Below are 18536 nucleotides of genomic sequence, written 5' to 3'. Positions count from 1 at the left end.
TAAATAAATAAATAAATAAACACGGAAGAGATTTTTTTTAAAACGGTCCGTCTCATGCTTGACGCGCTGTGGTGGGACTAATAAGGGCTATTTATAGTCAGTATGAGTACCCTTTCACATAATTGACCCAATTATTAAATATTTTCTCCATATTCTCATAATAAAAGTTTGTTGAAAATTTAATGAGAAAATCTCAAATGTATGGTAAAAAAAAAAATGTAAAACTTTAAAACGACACCTTAAAAAGTTATGGCCTGGACAGACGGACGCACACACAGAAGCGACTGCAAAAGCCTGTGTTCTGCTGTGCTGTGATGTGTTGTTTATGAATTGATGATTCTTGTCATTCACAATTCAAATTGAATCAGAAAGCAATTGTTTTGAATTGAAAGACGACACTGCAATTAACATTTTACATCATTTATTCCTCCAACCGGATCCCCCCCCACCCCATCGCCGGCGGTCATAGACACCCGCTTGCAAATGATGTACTTTCAGAGAATTCATTTTATTTCCTCAGGACCGACACTTCAGTGCAGCATCAAGACATACTTCAATGATAATGATTTCACTTCCATTTGCAACACATTCTCATTTGCACACAACATAAAATCAGCAAATCAGGCATACCAACTTATTGTACTAAATCCTTTTGCCATCTTTCCATCAGTAAAGTCAGCATTCTTGAAATCATTGCAGCGAGCACACATGCACATTTTGTTTCAAATATAGTTATTGCTGTAAGCATTATTTAGGAAAGTCTAGTTAGGAAGCACCATATGCTATTAGTGCAATTAACATGTTTAGGCAATCATCTGCAAACTTCTGTACTCTTCAAGTGCCCAGGTTTCTGAAAAATCCCTGCTTATACTATGATTCAGTGGTCTTCGATTTATCCGTTTTTTTCGTCGATACAATAGTTTCCTCAATAATTTCTTCATAAGCTTCCAACGGCTTTGGTGTCGCTTCTTTCTGCGTTGTCTTTTTCACTTCTTCTTTTGGACTCGTCGGCTTCTCAACCTTCTTGGTTGACACAACAGTCTCCTCGATGATCTCCTCGTACGCGTCTTCCTCAAAACCTTGCACAACCTCTTGCTGTATTATTTTCATGATTTTGCCATCTTCCTTGCTGTCAGTGAGCTCCTTTTTACTGACTTTAACCTCTTTGACTGTTGCGTGCACACTGTCACTGCCATCCTCATCTGTTGTAACCTTTGGTTTCACGTCTTTTGGTTTCGATTCAACTTCAGTGGAGACAATCGTTACAACCTTCTCTTCAGACACTGTCACTTTGGTACCTGTAATCTTTTGTGATTTTGCCTCGACAGTAGAAGATTCAGATTTCTTTATTGTTGTAACGGTTTTAAAGCCTTCTTCACCTGCGTCTATTGCCTTGGTCAGATGTTTTACTTTTTCCATTGATGGTGATGTCTCTTGTGACTTCGAATCACGGCCCTTCGTTTCCAGTGATGCTTCCAATGATGATTCAGCAGCAGATAACTTACCATCAGTTAATTTAACCTCTGGTGATTTTGCAGCAGGTGTCATAATTTCAGATGATTTTCCATTGAACGTTTTACTTTTTAACAAATTGTCTTTTTCTGATTTTTCATTAGTCTTATCTACTTGTGACTTTTCTTTTTGCAGTGTACCACTGAGAACCTTTGCTGAAGGTGATTTATCTTCAGGTGACTTAGTCGATGACTTGTCCTCTGTATCTTCAGATGACTTGTCCTCTGATAATATCAATACAGATGGTTTAACAGGGGACAATTTCCCTTCAGGTGATGTGGTTTGAGGCAACTTGGCTGAGGTTGACTTAGCACCAGGTAATGCAACAACAGGTGACTGTACAGGAGATGAAGCAGCAGGTGATTTATCAGTGGGTGATTTTGATCCGAGTGAGATGGCTGCAGGTGATTTAGTTGAAGGTGACTTTGCTTCAGATGAATCTGCTGGAGATGATTTGTCTGCAGGTGACTTAGCATCAGGTGAAGTTGCTGCAGGTGATTTGTCTGCTGGTGATTTGTCTGCAGGTGTCTTAGCACTAGGTAATGTTGCTGTCGGTGATTTTTCTGTAAGTGACTTAGCATTAGGTGAAATTGCTGAAGGTGATTTGTCTGCAGGTGACTTAGCACTGGGTGATGTTGCTGCTGGTGATTTGGTTACGGGTGACTTAGCACGAGGTGATATTAATGGAGCGGATTTGTCTGGGGGTGATTTAGCATCAGGTGCTTTTGCTGCAGGTGACTTTTCTGCAACTGATTTTGTATCAGTTGACATTGCTACAGGTGATTTATCCATCAGTGACTTAGCATCAGGTGAAGTTGCTATTGGCGATTTGTCTGCAGGTGATTTAGCACTTGGTGATTTTGCTGAAGGTGATTTTGCATCAGGTGAAGTTGCTGCAGGTGATTTGGCTGGGGATGACTTAGCATCTGGTGAAGTTGCTACAGGTGATTTGGCTACAGGTGATTTATCAATGGGTGATGTTGCTGCTGGTGATTTGGTAATGGGTGACTTAGCACTGGGTGATATTAATGGAGCGGATTTGTCTGGGGGTGATTTAGCATCAGGTGATGTTGCTGCAGGTGATTTGGCTGCAGGTGATTTATCAGTAGGTGATGTTGCTGCTGGTGATTTGGTTATGGATGACTTAGCACTGGGTGATATTAATGGAGCGGATTTGTCTGGGGGTGATTTAGCATCAGGTGATGTTGCTGCAGGTGATTTGGCTGCAGGTGATTTATCAGTAGGTGATGTTGCTGCTGGTGATTTAGCACTGGGTGATATTAATGGGGTGGATTTGTCTGGGGGTGAGTTAGCATCAGGTGATGTTGCTGCTGGTGATTTGGTTATGGATGACTTAGCACTGGGTGATATTAATGGAGCGGATTTGTCTGGGGGTGATTTAGCATCAGGTGATGTTGCTGCAGGTGATTTGGCTGCAGGTGCTTTATCAGTAGGTGATGTTGCTGCTGGTGATTTAGCACTGGGTGATATTAATGGAGTGGATTTGTCTGGGGGTGATTTAGCATCAGGTGATGTTGCTGCTGGTGATTTGGCTGCAGGTGATTTATCAGTAGGTGATGTTGCTGCTGGTGATTTGGTTACGGGTGACTTAGCACTCGGTGATATTGATGGGGAGGATTTGACTGCATATGATTTTGCATCTGGTGATGTTGCTTCAGGTGATTTGGCTATTGATGACTTAGAACCAGGTGATATTGCCACAGGTAATTTTGTTGCAGGTGACTTTGCATCAGGTGAAGTCACTGAAGGTAATTTGGCTGTCGGTGATTTCATGACAGGTGAAGTTGCTACAGGTGATTTGGCTGCAGGTGACTCAGCAGTAGGTGGTGATGCTGCTGGTGATTTGGTTACTGGTGACTTAGCACTCGGTGATATTGATGGGGAGGATTTGACTGCAGATGATTTTGCATCTGGTGATGTTGCTTCAGGTGATTTGGCTATTGGTGACTTAGAACCAGGTGATATTTCCACAGGTGATTTTGTTACAGGTGACTTTGCAACAGGTGAAGTCACTGCAGGTGATTTGTGTGGGGATGGCCTAGCATCAGGTGAAGTTGCTTCAGGTGATTTGGCTGCAGGTGACTTAGCAGTAGGAGATGTTTCTACTGGTGATTTAGCTGCAGGTGATTTGGCTGTGGGTGACTTGGCATCAGGTGAAGATGCTGCAGGTGATTTGGGTGCAGGTGTCTTAGTAGGAGGTGATATCGCTGTAGGTGATATGCGCGTGGGTAACTTAACATCGGGTGAGGTTGCTGCAGGTGATTTGCCTGTAGGTGACTTTGCGTCAGGTGATATTCTCACAGGTGATTTGTCTCCAGATGACTTGGCATCAGGTGATGTTGCTGCAGGTGATGTTGCTGCAGGTGATGCTGCTGTAGGTGATGCTGCTGGAGGTGATTTGGCAGCAGGTGATCTGGCTGCAGTTGATGTTGCATCAGGTGAAGTTCCTGTAGGTATTTCGGATACGGGTGATGTTGCTGCAGGTGATGTTACTGCAGGCGATTTGGATGCAGGTGATTTTGCTGCAGTTGATGTTGCATCAGGTGAAGTTCCTGTAGGTATTTCGGATTCGGCTGATGTTGCTGCCGGTGATGTTGCTGCCGGTGATGTTGCTGCAGGTGATGTTGCTGCAGGTGATTTTGCTGCAGGTGATGTTGCTGCAGGCGATTTTGTTGCAGGTGACTTAGCAGTCAGTGATGTCGCAGCACGAGCTGCTGAAGGTGATTTGGCTGAAGGTGATGTTGCTGCAGGTGATGTGGTTGCAGGTGACTTAAGAGTCGGTGATGTTTTAGCACGTGTTGCTGAAGGTGATTTGGCTGCAGGTGACTTTGCATCAGGTGAAGTAGCTGCAGGTGGTTTGTCTGTTGGTGACTTAGCACTAGGTGACTTTGCTGCAGGTGATTTGACCATGGGAGATTTACCACTAGGTGATGTCACTGCTGCAGGTGATTTGGCTGTAGGTGATTTAGTAACAGGTGAAGTTGCTGCTGGTGATTTGGCTGTCGTTGACTTTGTCGTAGGTGATGTTGCTGCAGGTGATTTGGCCATGGGAGACTTAGTATGAGGTGATGTCACTGTTGCAGGTGATTTGACTGTCGGTGATTTAGTAACAGGTGAAGTTGCTACTGGTGATTTGGCTGTAGTTGACTTAGTAGTAGGTGATGTTGCTGCAGGTGATTTAGCAAGTGAAGATTTCCCCTCAGGTGATATCATACCTCGTGATTTATCTGAGGGGGATTTAGTTCCTGAAGACTGAGAAGTTGGTGACTTGGCTTGTGTTGATATGACCTCGGGCGATTGAGTAACAGATAATGTAGGACTAGTGGGTGATTTAGCTGGACGTGACTTTGAAGTGGATATTTTGGTTTCAGGTGATTTAGGGGGCGATGACTTTGGTGAAGGTGACTTGGAAAGTGATGATTTATCTGCTGGAGACTTTGAAAGGGGAGACCTAGTTTCTGGGGATTTGGCTTGAATCGTCTGTGAAGATGGTGACTTGATAGCTGGAGACTTAGCAGCGGGGGATTTTGAAAGAGGTGATATAGCAGCTGGTGACTTAGCAACTGATTTGGCAGGTGACTTGGCAGGTATTTTAGCAGGTGATGGGGCACCTGATTTGGCAGTTATTTCTTTTTTAACTGGCACAATAATTTGTTCCTTTGTTAGTGGAAGAGATTTTGGAATATCAAGCTTTGGTTTGTCCTTCTCCTCTTCTTCTTTCTCTTCAGTTATTGATTTTGTCTTAACTTCACTGTCATCAATTATTTGCTTGGGTTTTTCACTTGAAATTCCACTTATTTGTGTCTCAGCTGAAGGTCTTATGTCCTTAGTCTTTGCTTGACTGGTTTCTGATTTTTCTTTTTCCTGTTTATTGACAGTTTCAATATACGTGGTTTCAACATCTTGAACATCTTCAGCCATTATTTCAGGTTCTTTCACCTCCTCCTCTTCAGTGTCTTGAGGTCTCTCTTTCAATTCAGCCTTCGTAATCTCAGCATCCTCTGCCTCCATTTTAGTTTCTTCTTCGGTATCTTCTTCCAATCCTGCATCTTCTTTTTGAGGTGAAATCTTTGTTTCTGTTGCTTCTTCCAACAACTCATTTTCTGATCCTTCCTGAACATTTGTCTTCACAGTTTCATCTGTTCCAGCTTCTCCATCTGTGATATCTTGTGCTTTTACTTCAGACTTATCTTCCGTTTCTTCCTCAGCCATTTCTGCAGATGCTTCTTTTGGTGCTGCTTCAGTATCTTCCTCTTCCTCAATGGAAATTGCAGCCTCTGCCTCCTCTTCTACATCTCCTTCTGTTTCTCCCTTCTCTTCTGTTGATTCTTCCTGAGATTTATCTTCAGCTTCATCGGCATCTTCTTCAGGTGCTGCTTCAGTCTCTTCAACATGGTCTGGTATAACCTCAGCTTCTTCCTCCATTCGCTCCTCGTCATCAGATTCTTTTTGTTCTTCAGAACGTTCATCATGTGCAGCTTCAGTATCTGATATTTTCTCTGCTGTAATCTCTTCTTGGGTTTCTTCCTCGGCTTCTCTCCTCGTCTCTCCTTCAGACTCTTCCTCCACTTCCTCAATGTCTGCAGCTTCTGCATATGCTTTTTCTCCATCCTGTCTATCCTCAGCCTCCTCCTTTCCTTCCTCCATATCTTCCACAGAAACAGCTTCTACAACTTCAACATGTTCAACCTCAACCTCACTTTCTTTTTCTCCTTCCTCTTCTTCTTTGCTATCATCTGCAGGTGTACTGGCCACAGTCGGCAACAATGCAGGAGAGATAAGTGATTCCTTCATTTTTTGTGGTGAACCCTTGTGAGAAACTGAAAACTTGGAGGTAGTCACAGATCTTACTGATGGCTTAGATGGCTGCTTCATTTCATGTGTAGAGATCAGCATGCTTCCAAATCTGGTTTCTTCCCCTTCAAGCATCTTCCTATAATTATGAAAACACAGATAACAATATTACTGCATTTAATTTTAAAGTAATATAGGGTAAAGGAAGATATGTGTGAGTGTGTGTGTTCACGAATATATATATATATATATATATATATATATATATATATATATATATATATATATATATATATATATATATATTTCTGTTTGTGTTTGTTGCACTTCTTTCTTATTTCAGGAGTTTCTAAAAGGAATTTTGATTTTATGAATGTTACAATGGTTTATTGGTGACATCGATTGATGGGACGATCCTCAAGGAGGAACCTTTCAGTAACTGTTGACAATTACCTGTAGGCTGCAATTTCAATGTCCAACGCCATCTTAACATTGAGCAGATCCTGGTATTCACGCAGGTGACGAGCCATCTCCCATTTCGTGTTCCTGAGCTCATTTTCCAGCTGTTGAATCATGTCCTGTGTATCACATAAAGATGAGATGTCATCGTTCATACTCAATATGATATTGATGGTCATCATGGAAAGAGACCTGCAAATCCGTCAATATTTCTGGAGGCAATTTTTAACATGAAAAGGTTCGTTAAAAGCAGAATACTTGGTGCACGTGGTTTGCAGACAATGTCATTGTGCGATCTTGAGATGATTATCGTGTCACTCCCGGTAAGAGGAATAAGATATGTTGATAATGATGTCATCAGTGCCTTCATTATGACGTCATAATTCGACAAGTACAACGCTTGATCTGATCAGTATGAAAAAAATTCCTCTACACTGTTAGTCCGATGGACACAAAATTTTCAGAATATGAGTGGCTACTCCTGTATAATTTATTTAACCATCGGCCACGTGGTACAGGTGCCATGTTGGAAAAATCGAGAAAAGTTGCACCTCTATAATCGCCGAAACCGTGCTGTGGAAAAAAATTGAAACATGGCTTATTTTAAAGTACTCCATTTGGAGAATAAGATATGTTAATGATGATGTCATCGGTACCTTAATTATGATGTCATAATTCGACAAGTACAGCGCTTGATTTGATCAGTATGAATTTTATTTCTCTGCAATTCTTGGTCCAATTGACACGAAATTTTCACCATGGAAGCGCCTCCTCCTGGAGAATATTTTAATGATACTCATGTCATTGGTCATGGGGTACAGGTGCCATCTTGAAAAAAAACGAAAAACGTTGGACCTCTATCTCCAAAACCATTGACTGTGCAGGGTAAGTATTGTATGAATACCATCTAGTTTTCTTCCTTTTTTTTCCTTCACTGCCAATGCCCAAGCTGCATCCTGGAGCCAGCTGTGACTTTCAAAATGAAATTTTACATCAATAATGGAAATAAATAAGCGGGGTTGAAATTTTTTTGACTTTGACCTATTTTTAAGGTCATGACCTAATTATAGACATTTTAACATTTTCCACCATAACTCAACTAAGATTTGTCTGATCTGAACGAAATTTTCTTCTCAAGATAGTTGAGAGTAAAGTGTATTTATGCATAATTTACATTATACCCCTCAGAGTTAAAGGTCAAGGTCAAATGTCAGTCTTAAAAATACACGTTATTTTTAATCGCTGCATTTTGCCAACATGGAATCTCAAAGACCGCTTGTCCTTCCAAGATGTTTTTGCATCCTAATAATGTACCTGCACTGAAGTTGTGCACCTGATATATGATTTGTGTCCTTGACCTACTTTTTTTTGGATTGTGATCTAATAAATCAAAAACTGCTGGTTTTTTTTTTTAATCATAACTGAATAATTTTCCTCTGATTTTCATGATGTTTAGTTTTATGGATAGAATGTCGATGGGAACACATTTTCTTATTTTTCACTCTATCCCTATATGTTGAAGGTCAAGGTCATATGGCCATCATTCACCGAAAAAAGGTCAAGGTCACTGAAAAAAATATGGCCATCATTGGATCGCGGGGGAGCCTTACCCTTGGCGATCACCTTGTTATCGCATATATATAGTTTAGATTCCTCTCATTCCCTGTGACTTTGTGTTAATCGATCAAACAAGGTCCTCATTATTTATGCTCATCTACTCATCAGCCCTCGTTTCATTATCTTTGTTTTAAATTTGGTTCATTTATTGTAAAAGCTCGGCATACACTGCGAGGCCTTTAACGAATGAATCAAACTTCAGCTCCCTCACTGGATTTTAAACTTTGTCCAAGTACCTCTAATTTTGACTGATATATTTTGTGAAAACTACCTTGGCCAATTTATTGTGAAGTCGGAGCTCATCAGATTGGCTTGGCTAGATAGTGTTTCTATCTAAAAATCTGCCTTATGGTTTTGGGAACCTGAGGGTCAAATCCCGTATGCTGTACGTGTTTGTCGATTGTCTATTAATGTCCTTGCAATTCATATAAAAGTATATTGATGTCTTTCTCCTGCATATGATTTATCTACAAGCTCCTCCATGAGCCTTAGATCTACGCTTTAAAATAATACCTTTTACAAATTAGAGTTCACAATTACTTATGATATACATCATGCTGATGCAGTATCCACACCATAGTACTCACACGTACAGCAGATTATACTAACTTTTCAGCTAACCATAAATATTGACAAGGCATTGCAGACAGTGGTCAATTCTGTTTAAATATTCACATTACAAATGCAGACAAGACAGGAGGTTTTGTGTACATATTAAAAGGAAAATATGCATCGAAATTCTGCATCACCCTTTTGGTTAAGTCCAACTTATATTGGGAACAAGACATTTTTTACCTGTCGCTTTGCTTACGGATTTAATCAAAATATGCACATTGTACTTCACAAACGTTCTGCTCTATTCACAATGTCATTTGCCCAAGGTCATCTTCCATTTGCATGGAAGTCAGCTATAACATCACATTCATCAACTAAGCCTGCTCAGGGGCACTGTAATAGCGGCACAGCCATGCTTCCAGAAATGATGCAACCAGCAGCCGCAGGCTGCATACGAAACAACAACAACCTTCATCAACCATCCATCCTTGCTTATATGTAGCGTGAGCAAAAAAATCACTTCCACTTCACTGTGAAGCTCAGTGTTGGATGATTTGTTTTGAACTTCCGTTTAAAAAGAGTGAAATACCACTGGGTGGCACTATACGACACACATTTACATGGAGAGAATTGGGGTCTTCCCCCCACCTTGAACCCCCTCCTTCCCAGATATGTTACCTAGCCAGAAACTATACTTGGGGTACCCTTAAGCAACATGCAAAGTTTGGTTGTATTTGGTTCACTAGTTTTTTCAGCATATATATATATATATATATACAAAAAAAACCGATAAAAACAACTATAAAGCATCTGAAAAAGCATCCGCTTTGTACTCAAACTAAACTTGACGACAGTTTAAAAAAATTGTATGTTTTATTAATTGCGTTCGCCACAATTTCATTATAAGAGTTTGTTGAAGATTTGATGACAAAAGCTCAATTGGTAAACATACAACCGCCTGTCCTGATGCTCACCTGGATCAGGAGCAAGTCTTTCAAACCTCCCGCAGACCTCCTTATACCCTGAATTTTTTGATGCCATGAACAAACTTTGGTACATCATGGGTGATGAAGGTTGTGGTCAAGTTTCATCAAAATCATGTGTGTAGTTTCGGAGAAGAGAGCAAATACCTATTTTGGGGGTCAAGCCCCCCCCGTAGACCCCCTTAATGAGTGCAGATTTTGATGCGGTTGATAAACTTTTGGGACATTACAGGTGATGAAGGTTGCGGTGAAGTGTCATGAAGATTGAAGGTTGTTCTGGACTTGCTAAATTAAAGTTAAACAAATGTATCAAAGCGAATGACAGTGTTAAAGTATCGATTGTAGTTTGAAACCTTTGATCAGGATAATGGTTGGGGGTGGAAGGGGGTCGGGGGGAAGGAAGGAGGAGGGAACAAGTAACAAACACACATTGTTGCCTGCAATCCTCAATATGTTGACAAGAAAGAAGAGATTGTTGCATGCAATCGAGAAAATAACTTCAAGATGTAACTTTTCACGTTACTTCAACATAATCCTCTGCTTATTATAAACAAATAACAGTGATAAAAAGTAAAGCATGAATTTTCCAAGAAAGATGCCTGGATGTCTCAGAAAATGTCTGCTTTGTCCCATATTTAATATCCAACGGCACTTTTACATTGATATTTATTGGATGATGGTCCATCCGTCTCCAATTCGACAGGATACTGTGTTTCCACACAACTGCAATCTCAATGAGAATGTAATGCGTGTGCACATTGGAAAACAGATGCATTTAGGTTCTACAATTATGATTGATGAGAAAATTTGAAACATGAACATTCAAATGTTTTATATTCAGCAAGAGAAAGCAAATGCATTTTTTTAAAAACATATCTCACCTGATTACTTGCTGCCTCAGCTCCATTCCTCTCATCAATGTCGCTGAGCTGTTTTTCGAGCGAATCCTTGGTGCCACGCAGAGCTTCCAGCTCAATGGTCCGGCTTTGCAACTGATGTCGGTACTCGGAGATTTCTTCGCGTCCTGAGCGTATGGCATCATCATGATGTCCGGCAGCTTCTGTCAATTGGCTGAACCTACTTTTCATCCAGTCCTCTGTCGTCTCCACAGACTTTGCAGACTGACCCTCAAACTGAGCTCGAATCTCACGCAGAGCTGTGGAGATATCCGGAGTGCGCACTTCGCGCTTCTCGATAGATATCTGCGAGGATTGAATCTGAGAGAGCAAGTCTTCGATGTCATCATCGTGATTTTTCTTCAAAAAGGCAATCTCATCAAGTAGAGATTGCACTTTCTTTTCCAGTTCGACATGCAAAAGTGTTGTGTCCTCGCCATTTTTTCTAAAAGACTTTATTAGGGCATCTGTCTCAAAGCGGATCCGAGTCTCCTCGTCGCATTTGTCCCTCAACCGTTGGATGTCCTCCTCCAGATGCTCATGCTCTAACTGAAGGGCGGCCTTGTCTGTGCCAAGCTGTTCAATGAACTCCCGAATCCCATTCATCTCTTGTTCATAGCTGCTGTCAACCTGGGAAGGATTAACCTGCTTTTGGCGTTGAGATGCAATTTCGTTTTCCAGATCCTTGTTTTTTGTCTCAAGCTCATGCACCTTGTCTATGTAATTCGCGAATCGGTCGTTAAGATCTTGCAGCAATTGTTTCTCTGTGGTGCGACTCAGCCGAGAATCGCCACTCAGAATACTTGATTGACTGAAGTCGACACTATCGCCGGAGTTGAGAGCCGGCGAGCTGAAGCCATGTCCGAGCCCCATGACATTGGTCCGTCGAAAGCACACCGCCGACCCAGTGCTTCCCCGGCTCCAGGCCTGCGGACGGATAGTGCCCGACGAGCTTCTGAATCCGGAATGTTTGCCGGACATCTTAGGCACTTCACTGCCGTAGTTCCTGCGGCATGATGCCGAGACGCTGCTCTCTGCGTAACTCATTGTGCTCCCTGCTCTTGGTCCACCACGGACTGCTGCAGCTACATCGTCAGTTGCCTTAAATACAAGCTGCAAATCCCTCCTTCTTTTTGGAAGCCTCCCTCCCCCTTACTTTCCTCCCCAACCATTAACATCAGCAGCAGAAATGCGCAGCACTGTCGCAGGGTGGATCAGCTGACCGCCTCACTCCGCAGACACACGTGTACAGACTACTCTGCCGCACCGCGCCGAGCGATGCCAATCGTGGGCGGAGGCGGCGCAGCAGGCCGGCACACTCGAAAACCCAGCGAGTTGTCGAGCAACACTTACCACAAAAAATGTAACCACGAGATTGCTCTTTTCAACGACACCATTAACGAAAACGATCAATGCCGTTTTTGACATGCACTTACAGATGCCTTTCTCACACAGACAGCCTTTAGATGAGACTTGACAGACATTCGCTGGTCGTCTGACGCGCGCGTGTTGTCGTATATTGAAATAGCATCGTGTGTACCTGCATCAAGCTTGCCATTGACGTGCAAGGTTAACAATATTGTGCTGCAGTGACAATAAATAATTGAAGGGTTATATTAAAAGTGAAACCTTGAGCGAGTGCGTCTTCAAGCAAGAACGAGAACAAAAAAAAAAGTGTTGCCCTTAGAAGGCTGGAGCCTATAATTCCCAGAGCATGAGAAGAAGTACAATACTATGTTCATATTATCACAGATCGAGTAAAAAAAAAATAAAGGCTTTGTCAATAATCCTCGAGCTCAAATAATTAATATATCGAGAGCTCCACACTGACATGGCGAAGGTCATTTCGACTGTGCTGTTTTTTTAAGCCCATATATTATTTAGAGCTGAGCTGTGTCTTTTAAGAAAATGCTGAATGCTGATGGTGGTGGGGGGTGAGGTTGAGGAGGTGGGGTGAGGCGATGACGATGCTCTAGTTTGTATTATTACTAACATTTGATTACACACTTGTAGTTATCATGTTGATATATCTGTTTTTCATGCTGGAGATTGATGAGAAATTGTTGCTGTCAATTCTATATTTGAAGATAATAGCTTGCCAACCTAAATTCCATTGCAAGGTTTGCCACACGCACACTGGGAAGATGACAATCCATATAAAAAGAGAGATGTTTGTCTGTCTGTCTGTCTATCTGTGTGTGTGTCGCCATTTTTCTCAGAGATAAGCCAAACCGATCTTCGTCAAATTTTCAGAGGTTTATCAGTGAGTGCCGGGGATTGTTTTTGGCAAAAATGTTTTTGAAATAAGGTTCGATTAAAAAAAAAAAACTAGAAGGGCACTCTTCGACGTCGTGCCATCGCTCCACATTATTACATCATCATACATACTTGTACCAAGTTTGATTTAAATCCATGAACTCAGATACAAAATATTAAATAATTCTGGCTGTCAGACCATGCGTCCGATCAGGTTGAAATTTGAAACATATATTCCGCATGTCAACTAGATCATAACTGTGACGTTTCACATCGATTGATAAAGTGGTTCAAGAGAAAGATTTTTGAAAGTTTTCTGTTCAAACTAATATGGCTGTCAAACCATGTGACCTATTAATTATTCATGAACACCCTTGTATCCCCAATGGTTGAAGAACATGTGAGTGAAGTTTCCCCTTGATCTGTCAAGCTGTTCTGGAGAGGAACATTTTAAAATGTGTATTCCTCAAAAAAATCATCGATGCCAAACCATGTGACCGATGACATCACAGGTGGAGAACTTTTTGTTCTTCATGGATAGATGATCATACCTGTAAAGTTTCACCTCAATCTATTCAGCTGTTTCGGAGGGGCTTTTTAAAGGTTTTTAATGTTGAAAAAAAACAAAAAAAAAATTTCCCCGTGAAATTTATCCCAAGATGATCCTCAAAAATTTTAATACTGATTGGATAAAACGTTTGACATTTACAATTATGACATCATAACAAAGCTACCTATGACATCATCAAAGATCATGCTTGTTTCGCATGGGGAGTACTTCACTTGTGTCAAGATTTAATTTTTTCCATATCGTGGTTTTGGAGATACAGAGGTCCAAAGGTTTTCCTTTTTTAGCTGCGTCGCGTTGCAAACGCTGGCTCGAAGAGAGCGCCGCGTTCTTCTTCTTCTTCTTCTTCTTCTTCTTCTTCTTCTGGTGAAGACAAAACCTTTATGACGTGGCTCTTGGACACATTTGTCCTTGTTTCCAACATGGCTGCCCCACCGCATGATCTGTAACGTCATCATTATCATATAAACATTCTACATTAGTAGTCGCACCTATGGCGAAAATTTAGTGTCAGTCGGTTAAGCGGTTGCAGAGAAAATGGAGAAAATTAGCAGAGACAGACATACGTACGTCCATGCTAATTTTACGGACGGACTGACAACCCGAAAACATTGCCACCGGTGACTTTATCACCGGAGCATTAAAAAAAAAAACACTATAGTGCATAAGCGTGTGTAGCTATGTGAAAGGTAATAATAAATGATCCCCGACCACATTCCCTAGTAGATGTAGTGAAGTGTTTCAGGCCCCTACAAAAAAAACAAGAAAAAAAAACCCCCAAATTTGATTTCTTCTAAATGCCAACAGGATTAGAATAGCACCGGACAATGCCGCCGAGTATCCCGGCGAGTTGATTAATATATTTAAGATGGTGCCTGTTCACAGTACATGTTTCAGCAGGTGTTATAGTTATTGGTATGATTTTTTTAAAGACCTTGACATAGAAGAACTTGAGTGTGGACCAGAGAGTAGTTGCACTGCTTTCCTGGGTTGTCTTTGATCAGGCCCAGTACTTCAAAGCACTTCCACTGTGCTTTTTGAATACCATTTATTGCTCTTCCTGATTTCCAGTTGTATATTTTACTTCTCGCAAAATACTGAGTTCAGAGGCAACTTTTTCCTCCGCTGGTGATTTCGCAAAAATATTTACTAATTGTCTGTATTGCTCTTCTTTTTTTAATCGTGGTATTTCTATTCTTCACATCCAGCATCACATAGACATTTTGTATCACCAAAAAAAATCCATCAATTGCAGTTTCCTTGCATTTCCTTTTCCCTGTAGCCATACTTCCAATTCAGCAAAATGTGAAGGGAAATAAGTCGATTCGAACTAACTGATGGTTGAATACAGAAATGAAAGAGAAATCGTTTCCTGAATTGTTGAAAATAAAGCAGAGCTCCATTCTAGCAACTTGATTGCCTATCAAAAATTTGTCGCTAAGTCAAATTGTCAAGAATTAACAACTCACCTTGGTAACAGAACAATAAAACATGGCGACGGGACAATAAAAAACGGACCGTCTGTCATTGATTTATCATTTACAGACGATCAATTTTTATTTGTCAATTTAGTTTCCAAAGAGGAATTTGCTTAAAAAAAAAAAAAATGAAATTGATCTCTGCCCTGGACTATTTTGATAGATTATTTTGTTATAATAATTTGTAGGACTAGTTGCAGGACTGTGATGCACCAAGATGTGCAAACATGTGAAACAAAGTCTTTTGCACCAGTAGTGTCAATTTTCTTCCTTCCTTTCTTTTTCACTGTCCACCACTCACATCTATATATTGCCACTGGAAATACTGTTATGAATCTGGAAACCATTCACATTCACACATAGAGTTGACCCAAAGTTTAGTTATTTCGTTAAGTAGATGTGGATAGTTAGAATCTCTCCCCGATGTCTAATGGGTTAATTTCATTTGTGCGCTGCGGGTTTCTTTTATAATCAGGTTTTTTACATCTTTAAATCTACCGACGCCAGCGGAACCCTCGCTTCACTCCTCCTCCCACTCTGTGGACGAACAAGCGCTTCACCCGCCCAGCTTTCACTTCACACCACGGCACCATTACGCACGTGTTTCTGACTACGGATGTGGGCGGAGCCCCCCCCCCCCATCGCCTCAGAGCCGACTCTGCCTCAGCAAGATGGAATGTTCCTCCCATCCAATCAGGGGTGAGATCGCCTTAGCTCTGACTCCGCCCCATAATATAAGAATGTCTGTCTCCCCTCTTGACATTGGGGAAGACAAAAGAGCCTCTCTCTGGGGAGGAGCACCGAGACGCCGACATGCCCCCCTCCTCCAATCGCGGATAGTCACCACGACACCCGAAAACGCCCCATCCAATCCGGAGGCGAGTTACCCAAGAGCGGATCCCTACACCTTGCACGGGGGAGGGATTAGAAGGATCGCGAGCTGTATCCGTGTGTTGTTCCTTGCTTCTGGTCTGCTGGGCTCTCCTGGTTGTCGGTCATCGTTCGTGGCTGACCGGGTCGTTCCTAGGATCCTGGCTGCACTTGTTGGATTCTGGTTTGTGGGTTCGAGTCCCACTGTGGTGGGTTGCATTGGAGCGTTCGAGCTGGGGATCCCCGTTCCCGTCCACGGACTCCGAGCTCCACAAGTGCGAGTTGGTAAAACCGCATGAGGCGGCCAGGTACCCGACCAGACTCTGACCCCAGCTTGCCTATCCTCCGTGGCTGGAGGGTCCAATAAAAGCCAGCTGGCTCCATTTCTTTTTGGGTGTGTGCATGTCTGTGTGTGGCCAGTCTTGTAAGTAAAACTGTTAAGTGATTGCCATTGTACATTTGCCTACATTTGTATTCATGATTAAGTCTGCTCTGTGTTTCCCTCCCTATTGCCTATTGTAAATAAATAACTGTTTAATGTTCCAGTTCGTTGTCTGTGTTTTCTTTCATTGACCCAGTATGGTTCAGGCTTGAAAATTATGGAGGCCGATTGTGTCGTAAATTGTTATTTGGGCCGGCGCGGCTTTGGTAATTCCCGCTCGGTTACGCCGGATCCGAGTCGGTAATAGCGACTCGGTTCGGACAAAGCCGGCCGAGGGTGTGGCTTCCCCGGTAGCTTGACCGTGTGGCTAATTAGGTAAATTGGAATCAGACAAAAAGACCTTAACTGCGCGGTCGAAATATTGGCGTCCACGGTCCATTAAGCGACCCATCGACTTCGGAGTTATCCGGAGTGACGACCTTCAATTCCGGGTGTTCGGGTGGAGACGGCCCAACTGCTCCATCTAGCGGTCATTCCTCGCCCCGAACCCGGCACAACAAAAATACCAGAGTATTCACCAGCCTCCTCTTGGTTTGTGTTGTCACATCTTTGTTTGTCCAGATCTTCGTCAATCCTGACATTGCTGTTCTCCCCAATGCAAACCGTATATTGATTTCTCTTCGACATTTTCCACTCACTTCAATCTTAGAACCCAGGAAGATGAAACTTTCCACTATTTCCACGTGATACTCTCCCAATCTCAACACAGCGGTCTTCTCAGTTGACAAGATTTTCGTCTTTTTTAGGTTTAAATAAAGATCAGCTTTTTCACTTTACTTCTTCATTGTTTGTAGCAGTTTCACAAATCCCTCTTTACTTTCTGTCAACAGAGTGGTATTGTCGGAGCGTGGGTGATACACGCACCTCGGGGGTTTTCTTCCCTTTGGTGTACATACGTCATTCGTGGTACCAAACCCAGCCCGTCCTTTAACACCTGCAATCCAAGGTTTGAGCTTCACGAGTATCAACGATCATACCGGTCGGCTACCACTTGAATGGATCATTGTGAATTGGTGTCTGTGACTTCCGAGTGATGTTACAATAACCACATCAACAGGGTAATGTTTTGGAAACTTGAATTTCAAATAAACAGATACGAAGTCAAATGAAGATGTTCACCGTCACATACAATATCAAACTGTGATTTCCGCGTTGGGTTGTTTCTATCCAGTGTCTCTGCTCAGCCGGCTCAACTCACGCATGTTCACCTCGTCCACCAAGGTACTTGAACAATTGAGTCTTGTCGCGGTGTTCTCTTGTATGCTGGCCCATCCAGGATGATTTCAAGACCTCAAAGGACTTCTTTCCCGATACACAATATTCATGAGTTTTAATCAACCAGATTATAATCGGCTCCACGCATTAACTACCGCTCTGGACATTAACACCTCGTTCGCTCATCAGAGTTAAATCAAGCACAGGGACAAGAGAAACTCACGGCTCGTCACATGTCATGTGTCTCTCTATACCTCCTTCTCGCGGGTTTATATAGTATCACAGAACAATTCCACGCCTTCCAGCAAATGCGATTCTCGTCTATACTGGAAGTTTTAGCTGAGAATGTTCCAGCATCTTCAGGAATCTCACAATACAATACTGCCAGCTCCAGTCAAAATGAGCTCATAACATCAAGCAGTTTATATTAAAATTTACCGATGTGTGCAGCACGAAACTTATAACCGTAAATTTTAATCGTTCATTTACAGGCATTTACTCATGCTTACAACATCTAAGTTTTTAACTGACAAATAAGCCCCACCTATAGAAAAAATATTATTGCAAATATATATTTATTTTTACAACAGTTAGTTAAAATTAGAGGGTGCAAAACAAACCAAAAATAAACAATCACAGTCAACTCATACAATCAGCTCCTACATTCTTGGATTCCTTAATGGCTTGAATACAGAACCGATAGTTCTGGAGTAGCAACAGCCACCGGATTATCCTCGCACTGTTAATCTTACACTTCAATAGGTACGACAGGGGCAGATGATCAGTCTGCATGATGAACTCTCATCTGTAGATGTAGTTCTGGAATTTCTTAACAGCAAATACGATAGCGAGACATTCACGTTCTATTGC

The 18536-nt window shown here is 41.9% G+C and overlaps 1 protein-coding gene across 2 annotated transcripts; it reads right to left on the bottom strand.

Moving 5' to 3' along the window:
• Positions 1–489: 489 nt before the first annotated feature.
• On the bottom strand, positions 490–11985 carry LOC147015313 (uncharacterized). Of its 2 annotated transcripts, XM_085849951.1 has the most exons (4): positions 10823–11985; positions 6781–6905; positions 2832–6466; positions 490–2756 (listed from the first exon to the last, which is right to left on the bottom strand). In XM_085849951.1, exons 1-4 carry the CDS (start codon positions 11882–11884, stop codon positions 871–873), a joined length of 6708 nt encoding a protein of 2235 aa, XP_085706077.1. In that variant the 5' UTR covers positions 11885–11985; the 3' UTR covers positions 490–870. The 2 variants fall into 2 exon arrangements, with proteins under 2 accessions (XP_085706077.1, XP_085706076.1); XM_085849950.1 differs by having other exon boundaries at positions 490–6466.
• Between the last annotated feature and the right edge of the window lie 6551 nt (positions 11986–18536).

The sequence above is a fragment of the Eptatretus burgeri genome, chromosome 12 (assembly GCF_056783735.1).
Source record: "Eptatretus burgeri isolate ZD-2024b chromosome 12, Ebu_testis_v1, whole genome shotgun sequence".
Taxonomy (NCBI): Eukaryota; Metazoa; Chordata; class Myxini; order Myxiniformes; family Myxinidae; genus Eptatretus; species Eptatretus burgeri.
The sequence above is the reverse complement of the archived record's forward strand: the minus strand, read 5'-3'. Positions and strand labels throughout refer to the sequence as shown.